General features: G+C 39.1%; 1 protein-coding gene across 2 annotated transcripts in view; it reads left to right on the top strand.

Moving 5' to 3' along the window:
- The window catches only part of CNGB1 (cyclic nucleotide gated channel subunit beta 1), a 734,247-nt gene that overhangs the window by 700,613 nt on the left and 12,461 nt on the right, over positions 1-21,173 (top strand). For both annotated transcript variants that reach the window (XM_044081527.1, XM_044081526.1), the window contains exon 20: positions 16,104-16,293. In XM_044081527.1, coding sequence (XP_043937462.1) covers positions 16,104-16,293 — 190 coding nt within the window. The remainder of the gene's footprint in view (positions 1-16,103; positions 16,294-21,173) is intronic.

Genomic DNA, 21,173 nt, shown 5'->3' with positions numbered 1-21,173 from the left:
CTATTGGAATACTAACTTCAGACTCTGCCCCCAGTATGACATTATCCTAGGGTAGCGTAATCTCCACAGTACCTACCTACTGCTGTGTTGACATCACAAGTATTAGGGTTTCCTTCTACACCAGGAGTAATTGATGAGATGCATTGACATGCAATGTAAATGATTTTCATTACCTGTTACTGGCATAATCCAGCAAATGCCAAGCTTGGCACATATTCGCCAAGAGCACCTGGAGTCAGCCATTAATGCAACACCGCCTGTATGTCAGACATAGTAATACATGCATGACTTGTAAAAACTTCTGCCATGCACACATTATTTAACCCAAAAACATGAGGAGGGGAATGTGTTGTGGGATGGAGCTTAAAAAAGTGAAGTTCAGCTTTTCCAAAATAAATAGTTTTGAAATTTCTGCAGTGTTACAGGAGACAGCTCTTAAACTGATACCAAAACAGATGTGCATTGTAATCCCTGAACTTATAACAGTATACCAGCCTCAGTTCATCTCAACCTGTAGTTACTGCAGGCATTTTGGATTTCTGGAATGTAACTCCTGCAGTTCCTATCACAGTGTAAAGTTGGAGATGTTCTTATGATGCAGTAGTTCATAGACTTGTATGGGCAACTCTGAAGTTTTACAGAGACACAAAATTTCAAAGTGTTGTTTCATAATGAGACTGATTTTAGTTTCAAAATTGGGTGAAGAGCTCTAAGAGGTCTCATTACCCTACATGCTTTGAGGATTTCAGGAACCCTTTTTGTAGGATAAGATGCCACATAAACAGTTGGTATTGTATGCTGCACCATGTGTGAGGTCTTCTACATTCCTGCAGTTAATGTACATTATGTCATTTATATGGAATCCCAAATGTACATATCTTTATAACTGAGGTTTAACTCTTTATTTAAGCACTTGGTACTATATTCAAAGCCATATGCATTTCTTGTCCATGGTCCAGATCATAGTTGAAAAGTATCTTTGCACCAGACTGCATAACCAATTAACAAATGCTGAAATATGATCATGAAAGGACACAAGTCATTACAGAGCTAGCCAGGGAATGACAGATTAATTCTCAATGAGCTGCTTGCTGGGGAGAAAGAAAGTTTCATCAAGTATGTCTTGAATGCACAGGAAGGCTAGGACGTAATTAATGCAGAAATCTGATCAATGAATAGCAGATATATAGACATAGATATATAGGTAAAGCAAATTTCATTTAAAAATCCCATCCCTGATAAAAATATTGGACAACAGTATTTAGCCAAAATACCTTACATTTGCTAAATGTTGCCATGGACAGGTGCAGCTACCAAAAAATATTCTCATCATCTGTTAAAGCATTCTGTTAGGCAGTTTTCTGGCAGGAGGAGACCCACCCAACTAATAAAATAATACATTACTTCAACTGTTGTATAATCAATAACAGCTTAGTGGCATCAGAAATGTTTCCAGAAATGGTCTATAGGAAAATAGGAAAGAGGCTCTACCAAAGAGCAGACTGCCTAGCTGAGCCAAAAGAAAATGTCAACTTTAAAAAGGGAAATAGTGGGAATAAGCTGTTCCAAAGTGAAGATTTTCAAGATTTATTTATCACAAGTATGATATTTTGAATTGAAATATTTTGAAACAGGGAATTTTTAGTGCAAACCTCCAAATAGCACCTCAAATAACTTTTTCTTGGACAATCTTTGTGTGTGTCTGGGGGTCTTCCCCTCCCAACCATGAGTAATTTTGCCCACTCATACCTCCTAACTTACTATTTTTACCTCTGTGTCACTACAAATCAGGAATAAGAGTAATGACCCCCTCCCCGAAATTCAAAATGTCGTTGTAATTCTTTGACTCACAACTGTATGATTCCCTTCTTCAGCACAATCAGGTTATTCGTGTTCAGATCCATGATACAAAAATGCATCATAAGAAATTTTAAAAGGTATTTATTTCCTTTATATAATAGAATGGATTGCACATGCTGATGCATTCTTAAAAAGTAAAAAAAGCACATTTTAATATTCATAACTTTGACTAGTGAAGATTGATTTTGGGAGCATAATTAGAGATCTGATTTCAAAGAGGTCACAGGAATGATACCCCCAGTATTTGGTCAGTTCAGCACATCAGATTTTCCAGGCCATCTACTCTACCCTATCCTACAATACACTGCACATTTCTGCCTCTGTAGTTTTTTTCTCAGTAGGAAAATTTAGGGAAGCTTTACAGATGGTTCCAGGAGGCTTGATATCTATTTTCTACTATTTACTGTTATTTTCCTATATATTGAAAGTTTATTTTTTATTTCTTTGAGCTTTTGGTTAAGTATTCTTCTTTCTCAGGATCTTTCTTCATATCTTTTTTAGATTAAATCCCAATTTATTTGTACCTGAGTATTCTAGTGCAGGCCCAAGCTGGCTAGAAACCTGATAGATGTCTAACATTTCAGTTTACATGGAATCCAGTTAGTCCCTTATAGTTTTACCTACTCAATTTAAAGCTTTTATTGGCTATTTCCTACAGGAACCTTTTCAGTCTAGTGGGAGAAAGAAGGGTGCTCTTTCTGTTGACACTAGCTTCCTTTTTAGAAGTTTCTCTTGATGAATATAGTAAAAGGTGAAGAAGGAGCATCCCTTTCAATTTTTTTCATCTACCCCCATCTAGCCTTTTTTCTGCTTTGTTTTACTTGCAGTTTTGGCTCCCATTTATGTAATCTCATCTTGCTATCTTCATAATTTATGTTGATCCACTTTTATAGAAAAAAGGTATCTCTCCTCACAATATCCCCCTTAGTCAGTCACCATCTTGCCTTAAGCTTAACCAGCCTCAGATATTTCAGTTAAAAAATACACAACTTTCCATCTGTTACAGCTTTTTATCAATCATAATGCCTTCCATTCCAGTGGATGTACAGATTTAACTTTAATAGCCTTGACGGTTAAGTTGCCTTATTGGATCAAGTATAATTCTTTCTTATTGTCTTGACTTCTGCTGAGGGAGAATGATATATGGACTTTCTACAGTTTTTATAAGAAATCGTTTTTTAACTTTGTTGTTTTGAAATCACTGACAACTTAGTACTTAACCTCTGAAATGTTTTCTCCTAAGGTGTCACTATTTAACTTGGGGGAGTCTGAATTTGTAGGTACTTTATATTTACAGTATTCTTATTATTAAGTATTTGCTATAATCATTTTCATAGTGGTGCTAGGAATCATTCACCTTTTTAGCTAAGTTATTGTTTTTCCTTTTATTCATGACATCACAGCTTAGAACGGTGTCATTTGATTAACCTTTCTTTCTATCTGTGATAGTAATTACTATCTATGAGGCAGTCCTAGTTATCTGCCTCCTTGACAAAGGCTTCATTCAACTGTGATTCCAGGACAAAGGTACAAGCAACTACCTTAAAGATGAAGGTTTGTGTCAGTTATGGATTCCAGAAAGCAGGACCTAGAAACCTGCATCACCACAACTCCTCTCAGTCTGCATTATGGATAACAGGAGGTTTGTGCCAAATGTCTGTCTGACTGAAATAAAGACTTTCATTTATTTTGGTACAGCCAGGTAGATAATCCCAGGTGTCTTTCTCCCCACCAAAGGCTAATGTCACTTATAGTGCCTGCATTACTATTGAGTTTAATCTTCTGTGCACATACTACAGTGCATTTGCCAGACATCTACCTCACAGGTGTGAAACACCTACACCATCAAGGAATACAGTTCTCAAACTGTTAACTGTCGGGAAGTTACCAGATATTTGTTTCACTGACCCACAGCACTTTGGTTATTAGTTGGCTGACAGTGACATCTGTGTCACTGATATGAAGCTGAAGCTATACAGTCTGAGTAATAGGGACAGAGTCTACATTGGGTCAGTATCTCCATTTGTGTGAATATCGAGTGACATAAGGTGGAAAAGCAAATGTCGATGTCAGAAATGAAGATGTGTATGAGTAAACCAGAACCTACCATATCTGATCACGGTACAGCGATAACTGGGGAAGTGGCTCTTTTTCTGCTGTAGTAAATTCATTTATATAATTAGCAGGGGGTGGAGGCACAGGGAGGGTCTTGTCCCTCCTGCAATAAGCTGTTCATACTGTTTTTTGTTTGTTTGTTTGTTTATTCTTTTTGAATTTTTTTTTTTTTCAAGGTTGAAAACTTTATTAGTCATTGTGCAGCAGCTCCTCACATTGTTAAGGCACTTAGAAGAAATTTGAAGTCTGACCTTTCTGTCTTCTATCTTGTCATTCCATAGCATGCTCATACCTCATTCCTCTCCCATTGGTGATAGCCCCCACAGCTGCCTCACAAGTGCATGTTAAGGTCAAATGTAATTAGGCAGCATTGCTTCAATATAGAAGGAGTACAAGACAGCTATCTTACCTACAGGAGCTAGGTTCAACTGGTGGTAGAGATGTCAATGTTACTAATGTAAGCTTTTCCTAGGCATGTACACCAGTCGTGCCTTTCTTCTTCATTTTGGGCTGTCTATCACTAGTCCCAGCATCTGCATTATTTCTTAGATTACATCTCTTGTTTTACCATGGTAAGCTAGGAGACAATTTCAACAAAAGCCTTTTTTGCCTTTCCCTCACAAAGTCTGCGCACTTAGCTTCTATATCAAGACTTCAGAATTAGGCATCAGCACTGGTGTTGGCATACAACTGCTGATCTACAGGCATTTTTTTAAGATGACAGAAACATTATCCCAAGAAATTACCCTATTGCTTAGCAGATCATCAGTAGGATGGTTATTTGAGAGACTAGTCACCAGTTGCACAAATCCTTGTCTCCCAAGTAGTGTTTACTTTCTACAGGGATTTGCTAGTCTTCTCAGATCTATATATTTATAGGTGTTGGCTTATGAGGTCATCTGGCCTCAGGTATGAAAATGGCATCACTGCAGTCGTCTCAGACATTTGTGTGATCTTGAAGTTACAGTAATGATGGTCTGAAGACATGAGTGACACACCCCCAGATCAACATTAGACGGTGAAGGTGAACAATGCAGGGAGGGCTTGCATCATGTTTTGGTGTACCATACGTGAGCATTGTTTTCATCTTGCAGTACTCTCAGGCTCCTCCTTTAGATCCCATTTCTGTTTTCCTCATAGTCATATGAGAAAAAGTATAAAAGTCCCTTACACACACACACACACACACACACACACACACACACACACATATATATGTGTAGGAGGCCCGTAGATCAATGAAGAAGTGGTGTATCTTGTGCTGCACATGACTTTGGTTCATTTTTCATTTTGTAATTATAGCAGGAATATAATACTTCCTTGGTCAACCTTTCCTCATACCCTTCCTAGCTGCAGCATTAGAATAGGGTCGTAGTTAACAAACTTCACACTACAATAGGTTTAAATCCTATGGATCTTATAGAGGAATCATCAGTATGTGGGGATCTTATAATTAACAAATGGTATGTATTTACTGTTATGATATATCTTTATGAGGCTAGACCATCCTCCTTTACAACAGGACTAATACTGCATACATTACAATTGTGCTGCAGGAAAACCTTTCCCAGGCTATTTAAAATACTCTACCTTCCCATCATGATTCATGGGTGTCTTGTCCTTCCAGATCTTATGCAGAAGTGTTAAGTGGCATAACACAATTAGTCATAGAGGATAAAGTGTACCATCTTCCAGATGCACCGAAGGTGAAAAGTAGAAAGAAGTTATGTTAATGAGAATAAACTTATCTAGTTCAAATCCATCATGATAAGTTCATAGCTCTTGTATTTCAAAAGAGGATGTCCATCCTCCACAACCACAGGACAGAGTCCATTGCAAACCTCTGTGCAAACATCCTTATGGAAACATCCCCTGAATTACAGTGTTCCCAAACAAAGACCTGGTCCTCAACATATTTGCTTATAGCGTCTTGTGAAAGTACTGAGAAAGGTCCAAATACTTATTGCACAAGTATCATCAAAAACTGCATCTCAAAAGAAGGCTGTAAAAGTTACTATTGTCCTAGTGGAATCAGCTTTGGTACCAGAGGAAGAGGCCTTCCATGTTTAACATGATAAAATTTAATGAGGCTAGATAACCATCATGACTGAGTAAATCTGGATATTTTCTGACCTAATGTGCATTTAGCAAAGAACAAAAAAATCTGTCACTCTTTTGCATGTCTTTTGGTCAGTCAGTATAAAACCTAATTTTCAGTGGCTGTTTATGCAGTGACGTAGGTACTCTTCATGGTTAATGTAATAAAGGAATAAGACAGCTAGACTTATTCTCTGGATAATATTTGTTGTTATGACTACTTTAATCTAACTGGAACTTTGTGACAAACTAAGTACGCTGGTTTGATCATGGAAATTGAGAATCCTGTTGGAGAATGAAAGAACATCTTTTTTTCAGTGCCAATATTACAGTCTGCAAAAGAGGCCATTTCAAACAGAAAGCATAAGCTTCTGTAATTTGAAATGGAAGTCCCAAGATGGGACCAGATTCCATACAGAGGGATCAAAGGTGGAGGGTTCCTTTTTTCAAAAGATTTTGCCCACCTTAGGGAGTCCCAGGGAATTAAATATAAGCAACAAATGGAACTGAAAATGGCCACAAAATGGACTTTGAAAAATAAATGAATTCAATACCAAGTATCTTATAAAAGTAGTCTAATGTTGATGGGATGGGAGCAAAGAAGGGGTCTAGGCTCAAATAGAAAAGCAAGTCAATTTGTTTTTGTACATCTTGTATGTAGAAAACTTTTGTAAAGAAGATAGGATTTGTATCACCCAACTGACAATGGAAGGACCATTTGCAGTGAACAGAACTTGATAAAGCCAAGTAGTGGTTTTGATGGGGTGAATGGCTGGGCTAGGTTTGTTTGAGTAGTGGGTTAGACGAATTTTAATGAGGCTTTAACCCAAGGGCTTCTGAAACAAGCAGTGGTGAAGCAGGAGCAACCATACTTGCCAGGGCCAGAAAGATTCCTATGAAGAGAAGTGTTGCTTTGTGGACTCTTGAATGAACCCCATCATCAGAAGATATATAGGAAAAATGGGTCCCCTTCGAATGGTCGACATTTAACAAACACCTTAACCATTAGGCCAACCTCCCAACCCCAAATAACCAGCCCTTGCAAGTCTTCAACTCAAGACCCTGCATAACATAGCCACAACAAGTTACCACTGAGCCATTTGAACTGTATTGAGATTTGCTAATTAGATTGCATTCATATGAAATAAAGGCAACTATTACAGTATAAAAGTAACTTATGCATTTAGTATACGTTGAACACTGAGCATTTGAAGAGGTGTATTAATAGGTTTATCAAAGAGATAATAGATATTGTGATTAGTGTTTAGAAATTCAAAGAAATGGAAGTGAGGGAAGGAACTTGGCAGGGCAAAAATGTTAATATTGTAGTTAAGAGGTGTGGTATAAAGCCAGTTCAGAGACAATTATATATGGCTATCATAAGGTTTACATTAGAAGTATATGAGTGGGAGCCAGCAGTGACACATAAACTATGTATATGCCTCGGAGCTCCTAGTAAAACTACTCAGGAATTGAAGACTGGTTGTAGGGCACAGGATTCTAAGTGAAGAGAAATGGTTTGACAATATGGCAAGCTGAAGATATCAGTGGCATTTATATTGTACATGTAAGGGAGCAGATCCATTGATTTGGGAAGTGATGTAGAAGTGGGCTTAAGGGACTAATGGGAAGGCAGGGGAGGATGAGCAGCACTTATCTTGGGAGGGTGGTGGTTTCCCAGCTGAGGTGTGGTGGAGGTCAAATGTAACACCAAAATAATGGCCAGTCAGGAGGGACTTGCTCTGTGTCTGCCCAAGCCAGTGATGGTAGCTCCTGTCCTTGCATGAGAAATATTGAGCATGCATGAACATTGTGGGAGCATAAGCAGCCCTTGCAGTAATGCAGGTGGCATGTTACCACCACAGGATGGGCTTAGGTTACACAAACATACAAATATATACCATCTGTGATGCCTGTGTGGCTGATGGTGGTTCCACATACAAAACACTCCTCCCCAAATCAGATCTGGAGGCTAAGTCCTCACCATCAGAGAACTAGCATCAATGTGCTATTATGGAGGCTTGATGGTCATGGATTAGGATGCAAAAAGATACAGAAAAAGTGTGTTTAATTCTCAACCTATGAAGTTCAGAACATGAGTTACTGGTAGATGGAATTTGCAAGATTAACTATGATCCCCAAGGAATGAAGTCTAATCAAAGACTCACTGGATGAGTTCAGAGTCTGAGCTGATAAAACAACAAGGAACCAGATATCCATGATTGAAAGATCTGAACTCCCAGAAGCCTCTTGATAATTGCTACTATGGGCATGTATTTGGTGAATGCAGTAGGAGCTTTGATGAGATTTAATAGGAACCTCTGGAACTGGCAACAACTATCTCATACCTAGAAGAATAAGTACTGTTTGGAGTCCTTGGTGATCTTTATATGTAATAGGCATCTTAGAGATGTAAAGAAGTAGTTTATTGATAAGCATACAAAGGATGCAGATGGTGATTTGCACATGACCTAGAAAAAGTTTTGTTTGGGGACAGAAGTCTGTAGGGCAGCACTAAGATGCAGTATTGGTCTGAGATCCTACTTTTCTGGAGATGGGCTACTAAAATGAATTTCTAATAATATCCTAACCTCTTCATATTTGAAGAGAGCACTTGGATGATTGTTTTTGCATGCAGTTAAACACCCTTTTCCTTGCTGTATTTTTGATGGTGGTGGGAATGTCAGGCAAGGGCAATCAGAGGTGGAAATGGGAGAGAATTAAATACCCACAGAATATGAAAGTCAAACAATTCCCCTTGGTAACTTTGGTATACCTATGAGTCTGAGCTATGTGTGTCAACAAATGGCCACTGTGGATCATGCAGTTCTCTTTCTGTGATGCCATAAAGAAGGGTTGTGGTGTGGTGGAAAAATGTTCTATAACGATCCATTCAGCAGCCCCTATCAGTGTATGGTGACATTCTTTAGCAAGATCCTTCTTAAAATATACCACATGCATGGCAAAGTTTGATGTCCTCATAGACAAAGTGGCAGATGTGCAAATGTGTTTCACACTCCTGCCTATTATTCCTGATTCCTTGTTTGATGGCTGGATAGCAGGGCTTTGAGGATTGAGAACCTTTTCAGGTATGCTGCTGAAATTATCACATCAGGTTTCAAGGCCTCTGTCTAAATATTTAATTCTGTAGGTGGCCAGCAAATGTGGTTGGCCCTCCTTGCTACTGTGGTTATCATGTTGTTTTTTTTCTTTCAGTTCTGGTGATACCATTTAAGATGTCTACAGAGGGGGAACCTCCAAGAAAGATTACTGAGTTGATCTGCAGGCCTTTTGTATCCTGTGCTGAATAGTTTGAGTTGGCTGTCTACTCTCCAGCTGATGAATCAGCTAAAGATATGACCTGAATTTAGGGTTGCCTGAGAGAGGCTGAGGAATTTCCAACCTCATCATCATCTAAGTCCTCCTCTGATAATTTAACAGGAAATTCAATATAGTTTTGGCTTTCTGACTTTAAAGAGCATCTTCTGTTGAATGGATTCAGTCAAAAAGCAGCCTCATATTGAAGAAGAACATTTTATGGGACTGTGAAGACCTGGGGTGCTTCACCATGCTGTGGTATGACAGGCTGAAAAATTCTGTACCCAGACTAAGACATATGTAATGGAGCACCTGATGATGTCATTATGTGGGACACAGGTTGAATGGCAGTGAGGGATAATCTGCATAGCTAAGAACCAGGGCAAAGTTACTGTCAACAACATGATCAATGCCAAAAATACCTGGCTCTGACTAACCTAGTATTGACTCTGATACCCTGAAGGTTGACATTGACATTAGAAACCCAGTATCTGGCACTAATGACATTAGTGGTGGAACTCTGATATTAGCAAAGCCAACATCAAGGCCACATGGCTTAGGACAGGCCTGGTGTCAACAAGTCTGGTCCTGAAAATACAGCATTGACGCATAATCTGGTACTGAAGCTAGCACCATATGTATTAGTGATGGCAACCGGGTAGTTGATACTGAGCAAAAACTTGGAGACAATGGTGATGACATCATAATGACAGGTGAATTGGGCTGTGGGACAAAAGCTACTTCAAAGGAGCACCTATACGCAACAACAGAGAGTGCTGGGAACAGAGCACTATGCTTCTGTCCTGAGCTTAAAAATGGCCTCTGTTAGTGTCATATTCTATGACAGGTAGGGAGATGGAGGAGGCATACCTGTAGGTAGATGCCTAGAGAATTCCTCACCAACAGCTGAGTGGGAAAAAATTCCCTCAGCTCAAGGCTCCAATAACACCATAGTAGATAGTTTAAGTTTTAGGCAATCTGTTTATTTTTAACAGTTCTTCTCAAAAGCTGAATTGTCACAGATAAATTAGGAGAAGTCTGGCATGAAAGAGATCAGAAAGGCTTCCTCTTGACTTTAGTGCAGGAATAGAAAGATTAAACCCCCAGATCAGAGGTCAGAAAGTCTTGGCTGACTTGTAAGAAGGGGAATACGAATCTGAAAATTTAACAGATTCAGGATGTGCTTAGGGAGATTTCTCAGTTAAAAAAACTAAGACGATCTTGATACCTCTAAATAGAGATTGAGTGGTATGATTAAAGTCCTGACAAAGGGATTACCTCAAAGAAAGCATGTATTGTTTGAGCTTGTCAGTGGATAGGATAAATCTGCCATAGGGATGCAGTGGGAAGGATCTTTGGAGTGTCTTGAGAAAGTGTAATAGGCCTAGGCATAAAACTGATGAAAAGTAATAAAGTGAGTTTGACTGGAAAAAAGTAGTCATACTTGCAAAAGAGGACAACCAGAAAGGAAGAAAAACATTTAAGATAGAAAAAAATATTTTGCCTAAAGGAAATAAGACATTCTAAAACAATTAATTTGTCTGTAATGAATTTTCTTCTTAAATGCATTGTAATAATTTGCTCCTGCAAATGCCAATTTTTCTGTAACTTTGTTACTTTGTACTTTTCTAATTCTAACGTACTTGTAATTTTTGTAATCTTGCAAACTGTAATATTTGTACTTCTTCCTGAGATTTTCTCCCCAGGACTCCATTGAACACGGGCTCCTCATGGCCCAATGGACCATCCTGACAAACAAACTGCAAATAAATCAATAAAATAAATAAAACATATAACTGTGTGTAAGTATCACAGGATTTACCCATGGTTGGCTTGGTTTGATCTGCTCCTGTATATCTCCAGGATAAATGCCAGTGTTACCTTCAGCTTGCCATATCATCAAACCATTTCTCTTCATTCAGAATCCTGTGACCCACAACCAGTCTTTACTAATACCTGAATAGTTTTACTAGCATCTCCCGATCATATACATAGTTTTGTGACACTCCTCACTCCCAACCCTTGTACTTCAAATATAAACCTTATGATAACCATATATGAATATATATAATTCGCTCTGAAGCTACTTTATACCTCACCTCTTAACTACAATATTAACATTTTCTGCCCTACATAGTTCTTAAATAAAGTGTTTGTATAACAGCACTTTAGTCTTCTTCCATGTTGTCTTCTGTTTTTTGACATACTGTTCATGTGTACAGGAGTTACTTTCCCATCCTTACAAAGTACATCAGTGCAAAGCAAGGGAAGCAATGGAAAAAAAAGAATATCTCTGTTCCTGCTTTTTTTCTTTTTCACTATTAAAAAAAAAATAATAAAAAATTTTACAACTGCCAGCACATAAATGTGAGGAAAATCAGGGACATTTCTATTACTTCACTTTTGCAAAACATACCTGATTTTTCTCATTTTTACTCTATCCCCAGAAAAAGAGGGTTACAGTGCTGTTATCCAGCATATACCAATAGAAAGTCTCGCTGCTCAATGGTATTTTTTTTACTCATATATGCTCAATTTACAAGGGACACTCGGGTTGGGCTCTCCAATCAGTACACTCATTTTGATAGTAATGATCCTTTATTGTATAATTCACAAGATAATAATATATCTGTGGCTATTTCTTTCCACCTTACAGATGAACATCAAGTAAGATTTATTGAGAGAAGGCACCAGTGGTGCAAGATGGGAACAGCCTGGAAAAAACTGTACCTCCTAAGTAATGTGGTCTTAACACCTGCAGCATTAGTCCTTCTATTACAGAAAACAGACTTCATCTTAATAAAGGTTCACCCAAATCAAGACAGTTATCAAAAATGTGCTACTCAAAGAACTCGCTTTATAATCTTCTTTATTATATCTGTCTTATATAGTAAACAACTCTTATTTAGTCCTGTTACCCCCGCATCAGTTGGTATGATCTGAATATTAACATATGAGCCTTGCAACGTTATTATTTTGCATATGCCTTCCAGGAAGCATCTGAAATGAAAGAAAAAATATAATATAATAATGTCTCACTTTGTTTTTAATGATTTTAACCCACGTGAGTACTTTCAGGATTATACAGAGTAAGGTTGCTGGAACAATATTACGAAGATTTATTCCAAGCCTAGGGAATCTATTCTGCCCCGATTCTCAGGGCATTCAAGTAGTATCTGCAGGTATATGTTTCTCTGGCTTCTCTGGCTTGTTGCACTATATATAAAAACATATGTTATTCTCCAGTAAGTGTTATTTCCTATATATATATATATATATATATATATATATATATATATATATATATATGAAATATCCCCAGGATTAAAGTCAAAATTTCCAAAAGCTTAATTGTTTATAACTCAAACTCAGTAATTTTTGTTCTACATCTGTTCCTTAGACCTTCCATACTCAGTAAGATTTTGCTCAAGTGGTGTGTCCCAGGTTGTTCTCTTTTCATCTTAGTTGTTTCTGACTGTGTAGCATTTTTTGCTCTTTGCAGGACTTTATCCAGTGGCTCATCTACCTATACCAAATTATTCAGTATATTACAGGGGGATGGGATGCACCCCAACTTTCCCCAGTGAGAGTCAGGTGGTAGGTAATGAGCCAGCTTGCTGGTCCTGTCATGTGGCCTGTCCTCTCCCTCTTGGATCACATGCATCCCAACTTGACAACACTTCCCAGCTCTACTGTCACTGTTTCCATGTGGAAGTGTGCTTCTGTGTGTTGGTATTTCCCAGCATACACATAGAAATGCACATACCTCTCAAACTCTTAGTGCAACAAATCTGGACAAAACCATAAGTAATGGGGGAGTTACAAAGGCCCAGAAATAGAGACTTTTTTTAAATATTGCTATTATAAACTTAGAAATTTGATAGAATATCAGGTTTTGCATTATCATGAATTTTCTGAAGGGTATGAAGTCTGAAACTCGTGTCTGTCATTATTTTTGAATTCAGTCATCAATGGTTGTACAGGAAACCAAATAAAATTATGAAAACAGACCAAAAATGTAAGGCAAAAATCTAGACATTCTATGACAATCAGGACATCTGAGAGGTATGTAAATGCACTCGGACAGCATGGGTTTAACAGGCTCAGACATGACTAGCTGTAACACCCAGGGCTCCTGCTAGGTGCCAGCTATACAGTGATCAGGAAACACATCTTTGATATCAGGATGTATAAGCTGGCAGAGACTGCTTGCTCCCACCCTCTCCAGCCAGCTCATAGAGGCAATCAAGCCACCTACATTGTATAAAAAAACTATACATCAATTAAGACAAGAAGTGTCACTGTTAGAAGAGTATAGAAAGGGGAACAGATCAACAAAAATACTCAGAAAGATAGACGTGATAAAAGCAATGCGCATTATTATAACGGATCAGGATCTATCTTGCATTATTGCAAATAATAAACTAAAAACCTCAGCACAGGCAGAAAAATTTAGAAGATACATAGATAAATATAAAGGAAAAGTACAAAATAAGCAACATATTGATGACCCTATAAAGTTCTGTACAGAATTGGGAAACAAGGTAAAAGGAATTGAAAGACCACCCAAAAAAAGAAGAAATAGATACATTTTAGAAAAATCTATGTAGATCCCATGGAACACAACAAAATTGCTAAATGGATAGAAGAAGTAAAAGAAAGAATAAGAAGGTCAAAGGTATGGGATATGAAATGGGATGAAGCAACAGCCAGAGAGATTGAGATAAAGTTAAGAAAGGCCTCCAATTGAAAAACCCCAGGCCCAGATGCAGTACCTAATTTCTGGTTAAAGGTATTAACATCTTTGCACAGAGATTTAGCCATGAGTAAGAACTATTTATATGCTTACCCCAAACAGACACCAACCAGGTTAACATCAGGAAAAACAGTGCTCCTACTTAAGAGTTAACCTGCAAGTTATCCTAAAAATTATAGACCAATACCTTGCCTTCCAAAGACGTCTAAACTATACACAAGAACTGATGCCGACAGAGTTTATAGTCAGTTAGAAGAAAATTCAATCATGGCAATAGAACAAAAGGGTAATAAAAGCAAGTCATATGGAACAAAGGATCATCTGCTGTTAAACAAACTCATAATCAAGAACTGTAAAAAGGGGAAGAATCTAAGTATGGCATAGATTGACTATAAAAAAGCATTTGATAGTATCCCACATTCATGGATTAAAGAGTGCAGAAAATGTATACGATACACCCTACACTGATCAATTACATTAAAGTGACCATGAAACCGTGGCAGACCACTTTGCAATTAAGGAATTATTATTCCAGGGATAAAAATTCAAACGGGGATATTCCAGGGTGACTCCCCTGCTAGTCTGTCTTGCCCTTAACCCTTTAAGCAGTCAACTTAACAGATTAGGCCATGACTATAATTTGGCTCCTAGAAAACAGTGTAAAGACCTCAAATCTTCTCTTTGTCAATGATTTAAAATTGTATAGCTCATCAGATGAGGAACTGAAAGCACAACTGCAAGTAGTCAAGACTTTTTCAGATGATATAAGAATGTCATTTGGTCTTGATAAATGTGCAAAAGCAACCTTTAAAGCAAGAAAACTGCAGCACCAAGAAAACATCAGTTTGGGACAAGAATGTGATATAAAAGAACTTGAGCAAGAGGGAGGGTATAAATATTTGGGAGCTGATGAAGGATCAACAATAACATATCACCAAATGCAAATAAAACTTAGAAAGGAATATTTTAGAAGACTTAAATTAATCCTGAAAACAGCTTTGACATCTAGGAACAATATTTAGGCTACAAACCAATTTGCTCTTCCTGTCCTAACTTACAGTTTTGGAGTGCTTGACAGGCCCAAACACATGTTGGATAGATTAGACAGGAAAACAAGAAGGATGTTTCATGCTCACCGAATGATTTATAAAAATCAGTGCATACCAAGATTATATATTCCCTGTTCCGAAGAAGGTATGGGCCTCCTTGAAATTGATTACATGTATAGATCTGCAATTGTGGGACTGCACGCATATCTGTTGACCTTACAAGACCCAAATTTAGTGAAAGGTTTGAAACACGAGGAGAATAAATCTAAGATGACTTCCCTGTTTAGCCTAGCAGAAGCATATCAGTGTCAAGCAGGAATGGAAATCAAACCAGAAGTAGATAGAAATCAGGCAGCAACTGAATGTGCCAAAAAACAAAAGAAAGAATATATGGTGAAGGATCAGATGAGAAGGCAAGAAATGTGGAAAAATGCATAAATAGAATTGCTAGTATGGAAAGCTTCTGGAAGAACCTCATGTTGATCAGGATCAAATGCAGGAATGGTTAAGGAGAGACAAATTCAAACCAAAAGATGAAAGGTTAATATTGGCGTCTCAAGAGAGTGTCTCCTTCACTTGAGCTGTTATAGTACCCCTTGTGTGTTTCATGGTATTCTATAATTTGCTGAAGTGATGTCATTCATAATCCACTAAGACAGTGTTAGTGCCATCCAAATAACAGAATAGTACTATTATTGGTACAGACATCAGCTTCTAACTGCAAGAACACTCTTCATGCCTTGCATAAAGTATGTCACTATTCTGAAAATGAGTTTCAGATTCACAAACAGGTATTCTGTATGCAAGGGCCTTGGATATAAGGAATGTCTGGTACTGTTTTATGAAAAAAGTGCAGTATATATGAATACATTTGTGAATTACAAACTCCTAATTTTATTCACTTGCAGGAAAATGCTGACTAAGGACAAGAAGCCAACAGAGCACAAGGAGGCGCAGAAAGGACTAAAGCATATAATTCCTCCAAGACCAGAGACCCCCAAACTCTTAAAAGCTACCTTAGCTGCTACAGAAAAACTAGGATTTAAAGGTTCAATGGCCAGGTTTAAACTAAGGCCTCACCGGTTCAGCTTTGTTCAGGTAAGTGTCCCAATTAACTGTATAGGCTATAAACAATGGCTATATGATTTGGTAATACCCACCTTCATACTGATGTAGTTGACCTAACTAAAACTGTTACATATCCAGTCTGAATAATACTGAAAGTAGTAAACCAAGATGAAATTATTGCCCAAACATTGTAAATAGAATGTAAGTATTATAAAGATTAAAAATGCCATTGATAATATGAAGAAATTATACACTGTCATCTTTGCTAGCATGTCTGACTGATGTTTTGTACATGATTTCAGACTGATGTGTGTGATATATGCCAGCATGACTAGCTATGGTATTGTAAATAAGTTCTTGTATGTTGATTAATATTCTATACAGAATGTTTAAAAAAGTTGAACAGTGTTCTGTTACATGTCTAACTGTGCACGTTTGTACAGGAGATTCTAAATGCAGGCTGTCTCAGAGTTAGCTGATCTACAAATGATTCCATCAGAATGTTCAGATGCTCTATGTTTACTGTCAGAGACTGAAAGACAGGTGTTTGTTGATTTTCAAAGAGTGAAATGAAAATGAGAACTGGAACAGTTAAGATAGTTAAAGAGTTTATAAAAAGAGCCTGCAAACAGTTTAAACAGTTGAGCTGAGTGAGTTCAGTTGTGTTCATAGTTGAGTTGAGTTCAGTTCACAGTTGAGCTATGTTCACAGTTCATAGATGTGTTATTGTACTGAGTAGTGGATACCCAAAGGACTCACCAAGAACTGTAAGCCTGCCTTTGCTCTGTTGTAATATCTAGTTTAGATCAGGGACAGTGTTCTTTAGTCAGATAGGAAATTATAGCTAATTAGACAGAGTTTTTCTAAATGTTGGATTTCTGTCCTTCAGTATTAATTTCATTTTTCTTGGTGATTGAATTATGTTCATTTATTAAAACTACTATTTTACATTTTAATTATTTTGCTCATTATTAAATATTTTTATTATCTTATATTTTTGCTGGTCAGTCAGTATATTCTTTAGTGATTTGTGAGTACTTATACCTGCTTTTATAATTCCCGGGCCACTCCAAGAGCCTGGCTGCTTATTTGTTTTGATATCTAATTTTAATAATTGGATACTCCTTTAAAAAGGGCATGTAGACACTCTGATTGGTGGCAGGCTGTTACCGTATTATTATGTTGGGGAAAGGACACAGCTGGAAATCTGTGTCAGGCTTTCCCAGAAATGTTTGGATGTGTGAGATTTATTTTTTTTTAAGTGTGAGTGTATCAGAGGTCTTAAACTGGGGCACATTGCTCTGGAGTATGTAATAAGGAGTTACATTAGGGGTGGACAGAAGTATACAGTCCAGCCCCAGGTTGTAGAGCATGTTCTTGTTATGCTCTTAGGGGAAATTAGGTTCATAGGTTCATAGGTTTATACTAGGCTATCTGCCCTAAGGCATTTATAAGCCTAGCCCAAAGTTATGTGGCTTACACCACCCCTTATGTTAGAAATAATGTGCCCATTAGTTTGTTGTGCCTCTGTCCAGCAGTGACACAGAGATGATTCCCGGGGTAAACCTATGATCTCCCATCCACCGGTCAAGATTTCTCTTGAACAGAGCCAGTGAGGTGCTCTGCCTCACATGGACCGGGATTTTATTCAACAGTATGGGGAGCCTCTGGGTGATAAATCTATACCTCCAGCACGTCCTATTTATATCCGTGCTAAGGTTTAAGTCACTTGCTCTAGTGGTTCTGGTGGATTTGGATTTTTTGAGGTGGAGCATGTCCATTAATTCCGGGTTGGTCATGGCCTTGTATGTCAGGCACAGGTCACCTCTGAGCAGACGGTATGCAACTGAATAGAGTTGGAGTTTCTTCAGTCTGGCAGTATATGACAGGTTTTGGAGTCCCTTTATCCTTTTGGTGAGGAACTTTTGGGGTCTCTCCAATTGCTGCAGGTGTCGGGTGAGATACATCCCGAATGGGGCATTGTACTCGATCATTGGTCTGATAAGTGAAGAGTACAGGGGAACAATGACCTCACTTGATCTGGATGTGAATCCCTTCATGATCAGATGGGCAATGTAGAAGGTCTTTCGAACCACTTTAGCAACGTGAGTGTCAAACGAGAGGCCACTGTCAACCTGGGTACCCAGGTCCCTGATAACCTCTTCTGTGCTTAGTGGGTTGCCATCTATATGGTAGCTTGGGGTTACCTTGTTTTTCCCGAAGGGTATGACTATACACTTTTTTTGCGTTTAACTTCAGGCCATGGCTCTGGCACCAGCTATCAGTTTCCGTGAGACCCCTCTGAAGGATGTCTGTGTCCGATGTACTATCCACTATGGCACCCAGTTTGCAGTCATCCGCAAACTTTGTCAGCCATAGTCCTCCTATGTTTGCCTGTACTTCTGAGAAGTAGATGCCGAACAATAGGGGGCCAAGGACTGAGCCCTGTGGGACACCACTTGTAACCGGCTTGGAGTCAAACATGGCTCCAGCAACTCTAACCCTGCGGGTTCTGTCCTTTAGCCAGTTTGCAACCCATCTTGTGACATATGGGTTTACATTTAAGCTGGTAAGTTTCTCTATGATACCCGAGTGGGGTATTGTGTCGAAAGCTTTTGCAAGGTCAAGGTAGGCTGTATGGACTGCCTTTCCCTCATCAATGGCCTTGGTAACTGTTTCGAAGAAGTCGACCAAGTTCAAAAGGCAAGATCTGCCCTTGACAAAGCCAAACTGGGTTGGGTCCAAGGTCTGCAAGTCCCCTATGTCCTTGTTTATGAGTTCCATTATGATCCTCTCCATAGCTTTGCAGACCAGGCTTGTTAAGCTTATGGGGTGGTAATTACCAGGGTCCGTAGAGGCACCGCCTTTGTGGAGTGGGACCACAGTTGCCGTACGCCACTCCTTGGGCACATGTCCTGTGGTAAGGCTAAGATTAAACAGCTGCCTTATGTGCGGGTTTAGTTCTTCATTGAGTTCATGTAGCACACAGCCGGGGACACCATCTGGTCCCATTGATGCTGTGTTTTTAGCTTTAGAGAGAGCAGCTTTCACCTGCGCATTTGAGATGTCTGGGAGGCTACACTCTGTTGGGATAGTTATCTCTCCTTTTGGGGGGGAGAGGGGGGTGAAGTTTGCGCTGAACCTGTCTGCCAGTATGTTGGCAATGTCTGTGGGTTCAGTGATTTTTGTATCATTTTGGACTAATTCTGATCTTATCTGGGAGTTTCCACCCAGGTTTCTGATATAGCTGAAGAAGGCCTTATGATTGTCTTTTGAATCTATGGCAATTTTTTTCTCAAAGTTTGCCTTGGATGATTTTATGAGGGATCGTAGTTTCTTGCTAGTACTGATCAAAGATGCCTTCCCTTTTTGGGATTTTTCTCTATCATGTAATAGCTTTCTCCTCTTATTGTAAAGTTTGTTTATGGCTGGGGTCCACCAGGCTGGACGTTTGCCCTTGGTGGAAAGAGTCTTGGTTTTATTTGGGCTTGCCTGATCCATGCAGTCCTGAAGGTGTTCATAGAAGGCATTTGTAAGGGCTTCCACAGATTGGGTTGTGGTTTCCATTGGCTCGGGGGCCTTGAAGGATACCACACCTGTCTTGAGTAGTGTGAAGTTTGCTTTAGAGAAGTTCTTCACTGTGGTCTTTTTTATTTGGGGTGGGGGCGGGATGTGGATTTCTAGTGAGATTAGTTTATGATCTGATCTCACCAAAGAGGATATACTTCCGTGTGGAGCATTTTGTCCCCATGTTTGTGATGATGAGATCTAGTATATTTTCTCCTCTTGTGGGGACGGTGACTAGTTGTTCCATGGCATTTGAATTTATGAACTCCATGAACCTTTGGGCTAGAAAGTTGGGGCTTGAGTAGTGTTCCCAGTCTATATTCGGGTAGTTGAAGTCGCCCAATATGATGGTGTATGGTGATACATTTATACCCTCCAGTGTCTTCAGGAAGGCTGTGTGGGTTTCCTGAGTTTGAGAGGGTGGCCTGTAGCATGCTACAAATTGTAGAGCAGTTTTGCCTATGGTTAATTGCACCTGGATGGTTTCCAGTGCTTTGTGCGTAGCCACCAACCTGGAGGTGTGGGTATCCTTGATGAATATGGATACACCCCCTCCTTTTGTGGTATGGTCTGGGTTTTGGGGCCGGAACGCATGATATGAGGTAAAACCTGATAGTGCCGGGGTGCTCTCAGGAGCCTTGAACCAGGTTTCAGTCACAGCACAGACATCGATGTTCTCCATACTGAGAAGGGCCTCAAGTGCGTGCATTTTGAGATTTAGACTTCTGGCATTGAGCAGCATTACCCTTAGTTTCTTCCCGTTTTTGTTTTCTAGGGTGGTAGGTTTAGAATTTGAGCCTTGCCTAAAAAAGGCACTATGGGTTGGCAAGAGCCTTAGCCAATATCCGAATCCCAGGGTGACAGGTGCAAGCCGTCCTTGCAAGCAGCGTGGCTTGTCAAGCATGTCATCCCAAGCAGACAGACACTGGATCCCCTTTGAATGACACCAGAAATTAAGCCAATTGTTAAAGCTGATCATCTTGTCACTATATTGTGGCATCATTCGTGGTGAAGGAAGGATACTGCTCAGGGTCAGGGTCATACCTGCCTGGGCTACATAATCAGAGAGCTCCTCTATGTCTCTTTTCATGTAGTCTAGGGAGGTACGTCTCAAGTCGTTCACACCAGCATGGACAATGACTGTGTCATACTTGTACTTGCCGTGGAGTGACCTGAGTGTTTTTGTTATGTGGCAGATTTTGTGAAATATTACTCCTGTTTAAGTGATGGCCTCACATTGGAGTCAGTAATGAGGATTGAAGTTCCTTAGTTACTGAACAAGGATAGTAAAGGACTTCACATATTGGTGACAGTTCGGTGGGATATTGACTGGATGTCAAAGT

The sequence above is a fragment of the Protopterus annectens genome, chromosome 8.part0 (genome assembly GCF_019279795.1).
Source record: "Protopterus annectens isolate FY-2018-M chromosome 8.part0, PAN1.0, whole genome shotgun sequence".
Classification (NCBI taxonomy): domain Eukaryota; kingdom Metazoa; phylum Chordata; order Ceratodontiformes; family Protopteridae; genus Protopterus; species Protopterus annectens.
The sequence above is the reverse complement of the archived record's forward strand: the minus strand, read 5'-3'. Positions and strand labels throughout refer to the sequence as shown.